General features: G+C 56.9%; 1 protein-coding gene across 2 annotated transcripts in view; it reads right to left on the bottom strand.

The window, feature by feature from the left end:
* Positions 1-13,979, bottom strand: part of LOC119712683 (keratin, type II cytoskeletal 80-like) — a 16,458-nt gene extending 2,479 nt beyond the window's left edge. For both annotated transcript variants that reach the window (XM_038164211.1, XM_038164212.1), the window contains exons 1-5: positions 13,380-13,979; positions 10,125-10,339; positions 4,221-4,281; positions 2,604-2,699; positions 63-227 (exon numbers count right to left, since the gene is read on the bottom strand). In XM_038164211.1, the coding sequence (XP_038020139.1) occupies positions 63-227; positions 2,604-2,699; positions 4,221-4,281; positions 10,125-10,339; positions 13,380-13,676 (834 nt within the window). In that variant the 5' untranslated portion in view covers positions 13,677-13,979. The remainder of the gene's footprint in view (positions 1-62; positions 228-2,603; positions 2,700-4,220; positions 4,282-10,124; positions 10,340-13,379) is intronic.

The raw sequence follows: 13,979 nt of genomic DNA, 5'->3' as shown, positions 1-13,979 counted from the left end.
CTTGCTGATCCAGCTGTTTCCAGGCCAATCCCTCCTGTCCTTTCCCTGCCGGGATCCGGTACCTTCCTCCGGGTGAGGGCCTCGGCCTCTTCCCAGCTCCGCAGGGCCAGAGCCTCGTACTGGGCCCTGACGTCCTCCACGATCCTGCCCAGGTCCGGCCGGGAGCAGCTGTCGATTCCCAGCACCACGGAAATGTCCTTGATTTCCGTCAGCAGCTCCTCCAGCTCCTGCGGAGCCAAGGGACAGCAGGAAAGAAAGAGAACATGGAGCTGGAAATTCATGGAATGATTTGGGTGGGAAGGAACCTCAAAGCCCATCCCAGCCCTGTCATGGCAGGGACACCTCCCACTGTCCCAGGATGCTCCCAGCCCTGGGCAGGGACACTGCCAGGGATAGAGCAGCCACAGATTCCCTGGGAAATCCATTCCAGGGCCTCCCCACCCTCACAGGGAAGAACTTCTTCCCAGGATCTGGTCACATCCAAGATTCCCAGCAGTCAGAGAGAGCTCGGCAGAACAGCTTCCATGTGGAGAGGGGGACAATTCCCAAGTTGTCACTCTCTGGAGTCGGGGACCTAGTATTATTTGCTCCATAAAATCCAGACTCAGGTTAAGTTGGGGGCTGGGATCTTTGGATACAAACTGGTAAAATCTGACAAAACAGTGCCTTTGGACCACTCCAGGAGCAGGGAGAATCCTGGGATCCTGGAGGCTGGAAAAGACCTGTAGGATCACCAGATTGCAACTGTTCCTCAGCAGTGCCAAGGCCACCACAGACCACATCCCCAAGTGCCACATTCACACATTCCTTGGGCACTTCCAGGGACAGGCACTTCACCCCTGCCCTGGGCAGCTCCACCAGGGCAGGACAACCCTTTCCAGGAAGGAATTTTCCCTAATATCCAACCTAAACCTCCCCTGGTATTTGCTCTTGTCCAGTCGGTCGTTCCCCGGGAGCAGAGCTGGAGCTGATGGTCATGGATCAATATCCACTGATATCCGTGCTGAATGGGAGAGTTTTGGGAAAACAGAGGCAGTAGGGATCACTCCACAGCCTGGGGAGGCTGCAAAATGCCCTCTCCAAGCTCTGCCCTGGGATCCAGCGAGGCTGGGGCTGCTCTTTGTGATGCCAGAGCCTGATTTGGGGCTCCTCAGGGAACCAGGAGCCCTCCCTGTCCCCATCCAGGCTCCACTCCTCTCTCCTGGGAATGTCAGTGTGCAGGGAGGCAGGAGCATCCCTAGGGTCACCACCAGGCTATCTGCTCTGGATAAGTCACAGCTGCAAATTCCCCTCCCTGGGCCTGGAAGGGGCCCTGGATGCAGGTTTGGATCCAGGCTTGCTGCTCCCTTATCTCATGTGCAGCTCCTGCTTTGCACCAGGAATTCCTTCTCCTGCTCCTTCTCCTCCTTTATTCAGGTCCCTTTGGAGCAGGAATTGTGTTCCTTGATCCCTTCCCTTCCCTGGCTGGGCTCACAAAGGGCTCTGTGGCTGAGGGACAACACAGACACACCCCAAAAAGCAGGATGACTGGGAGATGTTATCCCACTGCTGTTTAATCCGTGAGTTTCTTTGTTAATCTTGGAGGGGGCGAGAAAATTCGTGTTTATTTGGAATATCGGATCATTTGGTGAATAAACCCCCCAAACTAATTGTTCATTAATGAGAACTAATAAATTATTTTCTCCTGATCCATCCCAACAAGCAAAGTTTACTTCATTTTCCCTCCCCCTGGGAATGTGCCTGTACGTGATGCCAGCAAATCCACAGAGAAGGTGAGATGGGAGAGGTTGGGGATGAGATTTTTACATTAATTAGGGGTTAAAACCAGCAGCTTTTTGTGGGACCCGTGGGAAATCAGGTGGAGATCCTGGAGCAGGGCCTGATTTCAAAAAAAAACCTGGGCTAAAATTGCCTTGCGTGAGGAATAATCTCATTTTAGAGCAGATCAGGCTCCCTGGGCAGTTGTGCTGGGAGGCAGCTCCAGCCTCTCCGTGCCTCAGTTTCCCACATGGAATGTTCATATTCCTCCACCAGGCACTGTAATTGTTTGGATTGCTGGCATTTAGATAAATCCCGAGTGTTCCCACACTGCTGATCCTGCTGGGTGACATTTCCCAGGCCTGAGTCAGTGTTCTGATGGAGGCCCTTCCCCCCTGGCTGCAGTCATTCCTGGCTGGGGACCCCCCGTTTTCCTGGGACAGGAGGAGGCTGGACTGTGTCTCAGAGCTTCCAGCTTCTCCAGCTGTCCTGGTTTTGGGGCTTTTCCTGGAGTCTGAACATTTGGCTCGCCTGGGCTGAGTTCTGGGGCAAACCCCATCCCTGGGGGCAGGAGCTGAGCCCCAACAGCCATTTTGGGATGAGGTTGGAATTCTCAGCTGTTCCGGGGAGACCCCAGGCCCCTGCAGAGGCTCTGGGGCAGAAGGAATGTCCTGGCCCCATTCCAGTGTTGTTTTTAGGGGAGGGATCAATTCTTCAGGTCCTGCCTGAGCACTGGAATGGCTGTGACACCCTGGCCGAGCTCCCACGTGGGTGGAAATCCAGGATCTGTCCCCAAAATTCCGAGTTTCCCACACTGTCCCGGCCCTCTCCAGGTGTGTCCCCACCTGCTCGTAGATGGTTTTCTTCAGCTCCAGCAGCTCCTGGAGCCCTTTGAGCTTCACCTCCAGCTCCGTGCGGTGCAAGGTGCTCACATCCAAATCCTGCAGGGATGGAAAGGGATTCATCAGAGCACACCTGGATTTCCAGGCAGGCATTCCCACTGCTCCCCATCCCAGGGAGTGCCCTGCTTCCTGGCAATGTTCCAGACACATTGGACAGGGCTTGGAGCACCCTGGACAGGGAGGGACTCTCTGCCCATGGGATGAGCTCCTTCCCACCCAACCCATTCCCAGATTTATTAACAGGGACGTTTGGAGCTGCTCTCCAGCTGGGGAGGCTCCTTTGAGAACCTTTTCCCTTTGTTTTGTGGGATTTGTTGGTGGAAGGGCCAGGCAGGGCTGGGCAATCCCCTCCCAACTTCTGTTCCCCACAAAAGGCTCCACTTATTGAAAACTTGGGAGCCATCCATGGAAGTGTCTGGGAATGCCCTTCCTGAGGAGTGTGCCGGGGAAAACATGGAATTAGCCAGGATGGATATTTGTGGGGAACGTTCCCTTTCTCCAACAACCTTATGCTGCCCCCAAATTGGGGGTTTTGATATGAAATCCCAATTCCAGCTGATTCCCACTGGCTTCTGCTGGAGTGGGAGCTTTGCCCAGGGTTTGCCCAGGGCGTGGCCCCTCCGCAGGGAACAAAGGAAATCCTTTATCAGTTCCAGCCTTTCCCAACCCTAATGGCACCCGGAGGGAACACAGGGAGGAGGGGGCAGCCCGGGAAGGGTTTGGACCCCTCAGGCCAGGGAAATCCCGGGGTGCAGGGATGGGGACAGTCTGACCAGGAAATCCCAGGATGCAGGGATGGGGACAGTGTGACCAGGAAATCCCAGGATGCAGGGATGGGGACAGTCTGACCATGAAATCCCAGGATGCAGGGATGGGGACAGTCTGACCATGAAATCCCAGGATGCAGGGATGGGGACAGTCTAACCTGGAAATCCCAGGGTGCAGGGATGGGGACAGTCTGACCTGGAAATCCCAGGATGCAGGGATGGGGACAGTCTGACCAGGAAATCCCAGGATGCAGGGATGGGGACAGTCTGACCAGGAAATCCCAGGATGCAGGGATGGGGACAGTCTGGCCACAAAATCCCAGGGTGCAGGGATGGGGACAGTGTGACCACGAAATCCCGGGATGCAGAGATGGGGACAGTCTGACCTGGAAATCCCGGGGTGCAGGGATGGGGACAGTCTGACCTGGAAATCCCGGGGTGCAGGGATGGGGACAGTCTGACCAGGAAATCTCAGGGTGCAGGGATGGGGACAGTCTGACCAGGAAATCTCAGGGTGCAGGGATGGGGACAGTGTGACCTGGAAATCCCGGGGTGCAGGGGTGGGGATGCTCTGATCCCCAGGTGCTCTGATCCCCAGGTGCTGCCAGGGGATTTTCAGGAGCCACCGCAGACTCACCCTCCTGTGGAACTGGGACTCATCCCCTCCCTGTCCTCCTCCAGACCTTGTTATCCCAAACCAGCTGAGCCTGGATCAGCCCCAGGCCCTTCCCTGGCTGTGCAGGGCTGGGTAGAGCCAATCCAGCGGGAAAGTCCCCTTTCCCCTCCTGCTGACCTTTTTGAGCTCCATGAAGGTGAATTCCATCCCGCTGCAGAGGCGAATTTCATCCTCGTACCTGCAGAGCACCCAAAGCATGGGATCAACCACGGGGAAACTCAGGGACACTCACAGTTGTCCTGAGACCCCCAGAGTATCCAAATTTCTGCTTTTCCCCCCTCCTTGAGGCATTGTGGGCAGGAGTGAGAAGAAGCTGCCGCATTCCAGCTGCCCTGGAACACCAGGAGCATTTTTGGGATGAAGAATCCCAGGGCAGAGAGGAGGGAGCTTTAACTGGGATCTCATCTGGGGGCTGGGCAGCCTCAGGTTCTTCACAAAGGAATGAGCCATGGCAGTGGGGACTGGGCTCTGCCCAAACTCCTCAATTTCACCCCAAACCTTTTCCATTCTGCTCGTGTTTCCTTGGAGTTTCACCTCCAGGGCTGGAGTCTTCCCAAGGGAGAAAGCTTTGGCTTCTGGAAATTCTGGGAATTCTGGACTGGTGTCATGGCTCAGCCCAGGTGATTTGTGGAGGCAGAGGAATTCAGGGAAAACTGCCCATGGAGTGGAAGGAAACCAAACCAGGATGGAGTCCTGAGTGTCCCTGAGAAGAACGAGCCCCGCAGGGTTTAAATCCAGGTGGGACAGGGCAGGGCCAGGGAGCAAAGCCTCAGTCCAGGGCGAATGGATATGAGCGGGAACTGGGGAATGCTCCAACCCTTGCTGGCTCCTGGGACAGGGCTGTGGTGATCCCAAACCCCAGGAAAGCCACAGGGACCATTTTGAGCCCAGCAGAGCTCGGTCAGAGCAGAACGATGGGAGGGGGTCGGTGTCTCCTCAGCAGCTGGACAGATGTGGGAGCACTGGGAGTGATGGATCAGAGCAGGCTGAGTTCTCAGGGGGGTCCTGGCTCCCCTGCTCTTCCCTGATCCCTCGGGCTCCTCAGCCTGAGGGCCACATGACATTCCATGGAATCAGGGATTCTAAGATTGGAAAAGCCCTTGGAGAGCATTGAGTCCAACTGTTCCCCCAGCACTGCCAGGGCCACCCCTGACCATGTCCCCAAGTGCCACAGCCACACGGCTTTGGTGGCTCCACCCCTGCCCTGAGCAGCTGTGCCAGTGCCTGGACACCCTTCCAGGCAGGAATTTTCCCCAATATTCAGCTAAACCTCCCCTGAGGCCATTTCCCTTGTCCTGTTGTTCCCTGGGAGCAGAGCCCAACCCCCCCTGGCTGTCCCCTCCTGGCAGGGAGTTGTGCAGAGCCAGAAGGTCCCCCCAGAGCCTCCTTTTCTCCAGGTTGAGCCCCCCGAGTCACTCAGGAGTTCTCCAGACCCTTCCCAGCTCCATTCCCAGCTCTGGACACACTCCAGCCCCTCAGGGTCTTTCTTGGTGGAAGGGGCCCCAAAGTGACACCCATTTCCAGGCTCAGACTTTCAGGGCTGCTTGGACGTGTCACCAAATGGACCTAAGGGAAGCTGAGACCTTTGGGAATGAGGTAAAATGGGATCTCCCAACAGCCTGAGGACAGGAACATCAGGAATGCAGCTGTGCGCTGCTGTTTGGGGTCTGGTGCATCCAGTCAGAAGGTTCTCAGGAGCCCAGAAGGTTTTTGGGAGCCTTCCCTGCCATGTACTGAGTGTGGAAATGGGGAGCTGTGCCTGGGGAAGGGGAGCAGATGTTGGGAAAGGGGGGAAGCCGTGCTCACGAGCTGACCTGGAAATATCCAAAGCAGCTCCCTGGAGCTCCCTCACCGAGGGGCCCACGAGGGCAGGGGGTGTGTGACAGTCACACCTTTGGTCCTGGGGTTTCTCCCGAGTCCCCCTCAGTGCTGAACTCGCCCTCTCCTTCCCTGCTTTTCCAAGGCTGGGCAGGGCTGATGGGATTTACCTGTCTGGTCTGTGCTCCTCACCTGGAATGTCAGCCCCGCTGTGCTGGGCCAAGCTTAGTGCCTGTCTGCAGCCCCCCTTCCTCCTCCTCCTCCTCGCACTCAGCCCGGGGTGCCCCAGTCCGTCCCACTGTGCCCCAGTCTGTCCCAGTCTCTCCCAGTGTGTCCCAGTCCGTCCCACTGTGCCCCAGTCTGTCCCAGTCTCTCCCAGCGTGCCCCAGTCCGTCTCAGTGTGTCCCAGTCCGTCCCACTGTGTCCCAGTCTGTCCCACTGTGTCCCAGTCTGTCCCAGTCCATCCCACTGTGCCCCAGTCTGTCCCAGTCAGTCCCAGTCCGTCCCACCGTGCCCCAGTCTGTCCCACTGTGCCCCAGTCTGTCCCAGTCTCTCCCAGTGTGTCCCAGTCTCTCCCAGTCTGTCCTAGTCTCTCCCAGTGTGTCCCAGTCTCTCCCAGTCCATCCCACTGTGTCCCAGTCTGTCCCACTGTGTCCCAGTCTGTCCCAGTCCATCCCACTGTGTCCCAGTCTGTCCCAGTCCATCCCACTGTGCTCCAGTCTCTCCCAGTGTGTCCCAGTCCGTCCCACTGTGTCCCAGTCTGTCCCAGTCTCTCCCAGTCTGTCCCAGTCTCTCCCAGTCTGTCCCACTGTGCCCCAGTGTGTCCCAGTGTGTCCCAGTCTGTCCCATGTGTCCCACTGTGCTCCAGTCTGTCCCAGTCTCTCCCAGTGTGTCCCAGTGTGTCCCAGTCTGTCCCATGTGTCCCCACCCCCAGGCTCTGGCAGAGCAGAGCTGGCCCAGCTGGCCCAACACGCTCCTGCCACGCTCCCAGGACCGTGACTCACCCCGGGCTGGGGCTGGAGCATTCCACAGGCACATCCCGGTGTTTATCTCCTGGCAGATAATCCCGGGGCACTGCAGGAGGGCAAATCCAGCCCTTCCTGCACTTAGCACACTTGAGACGGCGTCTGCTCGCCCCGGGCTCCTTCCGCGGAGCAAAATCCAGGGAAGCAGCTCTAAGGCAGGCTTAGTTCCCTCCTGGATGTGCCTGTCCCCTCTCCATCCATCCATCCATCCATCCATCCATCCATCCATCCATCCATCCATCCATCCATCCATCCATCCATCCATCCATCCATCCATCCGTCCCTCTGGAATTGCTGGTCCATGGCAGAATCCATGGAGGAGAAGGTGGGAAGCAGACCCTGACTCAGGATGAATTCAGGGCCTTATGAGGGGGGCTTCCCCAGGCACATTTCCCATCCTGGAGGATTTGGTGTTCCATCCAGAACGCCACAGCCTGGCTGGGGGCACCACTCCCGTGGGAAATCCAAGTGGTTCTTTGTTTTTCCTCCCCCAGAATTCCCTGGGGAAAAGAAACCTCCTGGATTTGCCTGGTTTGCCTGGAGATTTGCTCCAAAAATGCCCCTGGGCTGAGCTGGGGCTGGATGGGACCTGGGAATTCTCCCCCTGTGAATGAGTTTTGAGGGATGAAGCATCCTAATTGTGTCCTATCCCATTGTCCAACTCACTGGAAAAGTCACCAGAAATCCAATGGGGAGAAGCCTTGGGCAGCACCTTCATCCCTAAGAAATCAGGTTGGAACACCCTGGAGTGTCAGGAGCCATTCCTGAGGGCAGATCTGAGCACAGACTGTGGCTGCCCCATCCCTGAAGTGTCCAAGGGCTGGGGCCACCCTGGGAGAGTGGAAGGTGTCCCTGTCCGTGCCAGGTCCCTTCCCACCCAAACCAGTCTGGCATTCTGCTTCCTCAGGGGACTGCAGGGAGGGCCAGGCGCTCCCTGCAGGGACGGCAGCTCCTAACCTGTGCATTATCCCAAGAAACAGCAGGCAGGCACCTCCCACGAGGAATTTGGGACTTTTTAGGCAATTTAGGGTGCCACTTGAAGGATTCCCAGGAGGATGATTTCAGTGTAAGGTGAAGAATCGAGCTCCTGGTTCTTATTCCTGTCAAATTCCTCACAACATTCCCTGTCCTTGGCACTGCTGCGGCCCCTGGAATCCTGGGCTTTGGGTACCTCACAAGAAAGACCCTGAGGGGCTGGAGCAAGTCCAGAGGTGGGAATGGAGCTGGGGAAGGGCTGGAGCACCAGGGAAGGGTCTGGAGAGCTCCTGAGGGACCTGGGGGGACTCAGCCTGGAGAAAAGGAGGCTCTGGGGGGACCTTCTGGCTCTGCACAACTCCCTGGCAGGAGGGGACAGCCAGGTGGGATTCAGGAGCAAGGGAAAAACAGCCTCAAGTTCCATCAGAGGAGGATTAAGTTGGATATCTGGAAAAATTTCCATGGAAAGGGTTGTCCAGCCCTGGCACAGGCTGCCCAGGGAGTCCCCACCCCTGGAAGTGTCCAAAACTGTGTGGATATGACACCCGGGGACTTGGGGTCAGTAGTGACCACAATGGTAGGGGGTTGATGGATGGACCTGAAGATCTCCAAGGGCTTTTCCAAGCTGAGCAATTCCATGATTCCGACCTGCTCTCAGCTGATTAAGGCATTTCACTGCTGTCAGCTCTTCCCTAATTTGCAGCCACCTCGAGCAGGGCTTAAGGAGCTGGAGAATCCTTGGACTGAACTCCCCGGAGAGGGCAGGGATCGTTTGTGCCTCACCTCAGGAGCGGGTTTGGATCCCAGCAGGGATTTCTGCTCCCCGAGTCCCTTGGCACCACTTTGGGTTGGACACTCTCTGCACAGCCCAAATCCCCATGGGAGCCTCCAGAGCTCCAGGAAGGTGCTGGGTGCCAGTGGGAGGGAAAGGAGCTCATTTGGGATTCTCCTGTGGGATGCAAATGAGCCCCATAATGAGGGAGGCATTGTCTGCTCCCCTGTGACCGGGCATGGCCCAGCTGCTCTCTCTTATCTGCACATCTCGGAGCTCTCCAGAGATAAGAGGAGCTCACCAGAGATAAGAGGCAGCTGCACCTCCCCGACCTTTGGCTGCCTCCCTGTTCTTGGTCAGGACCATTTGGGGCACAATTTTGACCTTTTGGTCAAAGCAGAGTTTGGCAGAAATGCTTCGGGTGAAGGGGGAAAGGAAGGGATCCCACAGTTGTGGAATAGAATATTCCCTCTTTACGAAGGAATTCCTCCCTGTGAGGGTGGGGAGGGCCTGGAATGGATTTCCCCATGGCTGCCCCATCCCTGGAAGTGTCCAAGGCCAGGCTGGATGGGGCTTGGAGCAGCCTGGGATAGCGGGAGGGGTGGGATGGGTGTGTGTGAGCCTGGAGAAAGCTCCAGGAAGAACTTCGAGCCCCTTCCAGTGTCTCAAGGGACACCAGGGGAGCTGGAGAGGAACCTGGGACAAGGGATGAAGGCAGAGGACAAGGGGAAATGGCTTCCCAGAGGGCAGGAATAGGTGGCAAATTGGGAAGGAATTCCTCCCTATGAGGGTGGGGAGGCCCTGGAATGGATTTCCCCACGGCTGCCCCTGGATCCCTGGAGGTGTCCAAGGTTGGACAGGGCTTTGAGTGGAAGGTGTCCCTGCCCATGGCAAGGGTGGCACTGGATGATTCTAAAGGTCTCTCCTAACCCACTGTGTGATGATGAACATCCTGAGTTGGAAGACACCCACAGGGATCATCAAATCCAACTCCTGGCCCTGCCCAGAACACCCCAAAATTCCCTCCATGTAGCTGGGAGCGTTGTTTTTTGTACAGAGCAGCCTGGACCAGAAATCACTCTGGGGACAAAGTTCTGGCTTGTGCTAATTTTGTGGAGAATAAACATTCCCTGTTTTCATGGCTGTCACTCCAGCAATGCCATTCCCTGAGTTGTTCTCTGGCAGAGGCTCCTCTCAGACCCTGCTCCCCTTGGAATTTCATTGTTCCGGCTTTCCTTTCACCTCTCATTAACCAGGAAGACGTGATGATCCTAAATTCCCAAATCCATACTTCTGGGCACACCAAACTAGGAATATGTTCCTGGGCGTCTCGGGCTGGCTGAGTGAAATCAACCCCACAGGGCTGTTCCCTGTGTCCCAGCTGAATCCCCCTGGGCAAGGACACACAGGGACAGGGACAGGGACACCTACTTGCTCCGGAAGGCGTCCATGGTGCTCAGGACCTTCGCCAGCTCCGACTCCAGGTTCTCCTGCTCGTAGTTGAGCGCCTTCATCTCCTGGTTCATTTTGCTCACATACTGCTCGTAGATGGCCTTGATGTCCGAGTCAGAGTGGGAATTGTCCTGGTCCTTCAGGAAGTTCCACCTGGTTGTCAGGATCTTGTTCTGCTGCTCCAAGCTCTGGACCTGCGGGAGAGGTTTCAGAGGTGTCAGTGACACTGAGGCCCACAATCAAAGCATGGCAGGGCAGGAGATGCTGGAGACCTTCAGAACCAGCAGATTTCCAGGGAAGAATGAGAAATCCCTTCAAAATTAGGCCTGAGGTTGCAGGGTTATGGAATCATGGAATGGTTTGGGTTGGAAGGGACCTTAAAGATCACCCAGGCCCATCCCCTGGCACAGGCAGGGACACCTTCCTCTTTTGGGTGTTTTACACATTACCCGCTAATAATTTCTCAATAGAACACAGTGACATCAAAATAAACACAGTGACATTGGCATGAACACAGTGACATCAAAATAAACATGTTCACATCGGGCTAAACACAGTGACATCGGGATAAAGGAGTCACTGACAATAGGAATGGTCAGCTCTGTCCCTTCTGTGTGTGACAATGGGCTGCTGGAAACACCTCCAGCATCACCAGATCCAGGTGTTGAGTCCAACTCGGTGAAGCCAAGGCTGGGGATCCACCCCAGGTCACGCAGGGATGTCCAGGGTCAGGGAAGGGCAGATTTCCTACCCCAGAGAGCACAAAGAGAGGGAACCCTCTGGACTGCCGGGAATTACAGCATGGAGAGGTTCAGGGAATGAATCAGGTTTATTGCAGAGCAGCTCAGACAAAGCTCTGGAGAACATCCCAGGTAATTACAGACTCCAGGTGAGCTCCCTGTGCTGGCTCTGAGAGGACAACGCTGCCCTTCCACTGCCCGCCTTTGAGGAACCTGCTCCTCTTTCCCAATATTCCCAATCTCACCGGTAACACTCCAGGTTTAACAGTTCTCATCTTCAAAGCTCTTGGCCAACTCCAATTAATTGGCTAATTGCTACCTCTGGGAGCAGCCCCAGTCACGTTTTGGCTGGAGATGCTGGAGATGCCTCCAAGTTTCCCGTGCTGCATTCCGGGGTGACTCAGGGCTGATGCCATGCCCGGAGCACTGGGAGCACTGGGGACAGGAGCCATCAGACCTCCAGCCTTGGTCTGGGGTCTAAAGAAGAGGCAGAATTCCAGCTGTTGACCCAGATGTGGCACCATCTTTCTCCAAATCCTTCCTGTCTGAACAGAGAGAGCAACCAAGCAAAGCAGAACCATTCCAGTGCTTGTGAGTGCCCAGCAGAAGGGATGGAGTGTTGGGATGTTCCAGGTCTCCCTCTTAGAGACCTCATCCTTCCCTCCTGGGATGAGAGTGGATTGTGCTGGCTGTTGTTCCAGGTCCATCTTTGACCTTTAATTAATTCCTGACCTCCTTCCTAATCCTCAGCTGCTCCTTTTATCCCTCACATTTGTGTTAGCAAACCATCTCTGGGCTCTACTGGTTCCATCTTGGCTTCCAACATCTGCTTGGAACTGGATGATCCTAAAGGTTCCTCCTGACCCAAACCACTCCATGATTCTGTGGCTCCTGCAATGTTCCCCTCAGTGGAAATCCCCCCTTGCAGAACCTTTTCCTGGAGCTTTGCAGAGGGATCACCCAGATTTGGACTCATTCCCTGGAATTTCATGCCTGAACACACAAGTGGCCAAAGTTTGGTCCTCACAGACCCTCCCCTCAAACAGGGGCACCAGGGCTTGGCTTTTCCCTGTCTTCTTTTACATCTGTCAGGAAAATAAAAGCCAGCAGATCTGTAACAGCTGGAAAACCTCCAGCACCAAACTCCTGTAGCTGTGTGGTCAATTATCCCTGGAATCACCTGCCGGGGATCCAGAACATCTGAATCCCTGATTATAAAGCCGGGTTCTCTTTGACATGGAAGTGCCATTCCCTTCCTCTGGAATGAGGGCCTGGGGCAGGTGCCTGAAGCTGCCACTTGATGCAGCTCTTGAAGCCTTCAAAGGAGCTCGGCAGCTGCAGTCGGAGACCTGGGCCCAAGGGGTGTTTGTGTCCCTGAACCCCTTGCCCAGGGAGTGTCCCTGTCCCAGGGTCCCCACGGATCAGGAGGTCGCTGGGTTGTGTTTGTTGGGAAACCTGGAACTCTCAGTTCTTCCCTCCCTGGTGCCAGGGAACAGGCCTGGCTCAGGCACGTGGGGTTTTGTCCCTTTCCCTTGCTCCCATCCCTGCTCCGAGCACCCAGCCAACCCCAGCCTCTCCACCTGGACGGTCCAAATTCCAGCCTCCGCTGTGTGGGTGTTTCCCACACCAGGTGCTCTCGGAATTCCCAGTGCCACACTCTTGGGAAGGCTCACAGGAGGAGGCTGTGCCCATCCATGGCAGCCAGGCCTGGGCCCTGTTGGCACTGCCAGGTGCGACTGGTCACAGCTGTCCCCCTCGGAGAGATCCACTCCAGATGTTCCCACAGCCTTCTCCTTCCCAGTGTGAATTCAGGTCCTTGGAGACTTGAAATGAATCAATCCCGGGCTGCTGGAGGCTGGCAGGGAGAGCTGCATGAAGCAATCCCGGAGATTACATCTGTTTACGGAGCAGGGCTCTGCAGGAACCTGCCTGCTCTGGGACTTGTTTTCCTTGGAGAAACTTCTGCTTCTCCTGGCTCCGCAGAGATGAAAGCAACGCTTTCTTGGCCCCTCTCCTCGGAAGCTCAGAGGCAGTGGCTGGGGGGGTCCCCTGGCCCCCCGCGCTGCCCAGGTGGAGGAGGGGATGAGTTTCCAGGGATGAGTTCCCAGCTCTCTCCAGCAGCCGGAATTGGAGCTGCCGCCATACTCAGCGTCACTGCCCGTGGCTGTTTGGCCACTCCGGGAGCCAGGGCCTCCTGTCCATGGTGTCCCCTGTCCATGGGGTCCCCTGCCCACGATGCCTCCAGCCCACGGTGCCCCCAGGACTCTGCCGGGGCTGCTCTGGGGGTCCCCAGGAGCTGCCTGGGGTGACAAGCACAGCCCCCGGCCGCGCCTGCCCCGGGGATGCTCCCTAACCCTCGCCAGACAGAGAGCTCGCAAGCAATAACTAATTGGGCTAATAACTAATTAGCCGGATGTGCCAGCCTCCCCGGGGCGGCTGCAGACCCCGGCGGGTCCCCGAGCCGCCCCCCGCCCCAACCAGGAGCTGTCCCTACCTTCTCGATCAGGGTCACGAACTGGTTGTTGAGCACTTTGATGTCCTCCTTCTCCTGCTGCCGCACGGCCTGGAACTCGGTGTCGATGTCCAGGCGCACGGGGGGCGGCAGCCTCGCCTCGCCGGGGAAGGGCGAGCGGCGCAGGCTGCCCGGGGAGCCGCGGCCGTCGCTGGCCCCGCCGTCGGGGCTGCGGCGCTCCGGGCACGGGCTCCCGGCGGCGCTGCCGCGGCTCATCCGCCCCGACGCCTCCCCGGAGCGCAGGGAGCCGCTGGAGAAGGCAGAGCTGGGGTTGGTCATGGCCGGGCTGGCTCCGGGGGAGGGTAAAGCGGAGGGAGAGAAGGGCTGGAGGTTGGTGGCGGCTGCTGCTGCCTCCGAGAGAGGAGCGGCAGCGCGGCCGGGCCGGCGCGATTCCCGTCTGCTGGGCTTGTGGGCTGCTAATGAATTCCAAGCACCTGTTCTGCGATGTTCATTAAACGGAGGAGGGTGGAACCCTTGATGGAAATCCAGATCAACCTGTTGGCTTTTTTTTTTTCCTTTTTTTTTTTATATGTTGTTTTTTTTTTTTCCCTTCTTATTCCCTCCTCTGTCTGTTCCCTCCTT

The sequence above is a fragment of the Motacilla alba genome, chromosome 29 (genome assembly GCF_015832195.1).
Source record: "Motacilla alba alba isolate MOTALB_02 chromosome 29, Motacilla_alba_V1.0_pri, whole genome shotgun sequence".
Classification (NCBI taxonomy): domain Eukaryota; kingdom Metazoa; phylum Chordata; class Aves; order Passeriformes; family Motacillidae; genus Motacilla; species Motacilla alba.
The sequence above is the reverse complement of the archived record's forward strand: the minus strand, read 5'-3'. Positions and strand labels throughout refer to the sequence as shown.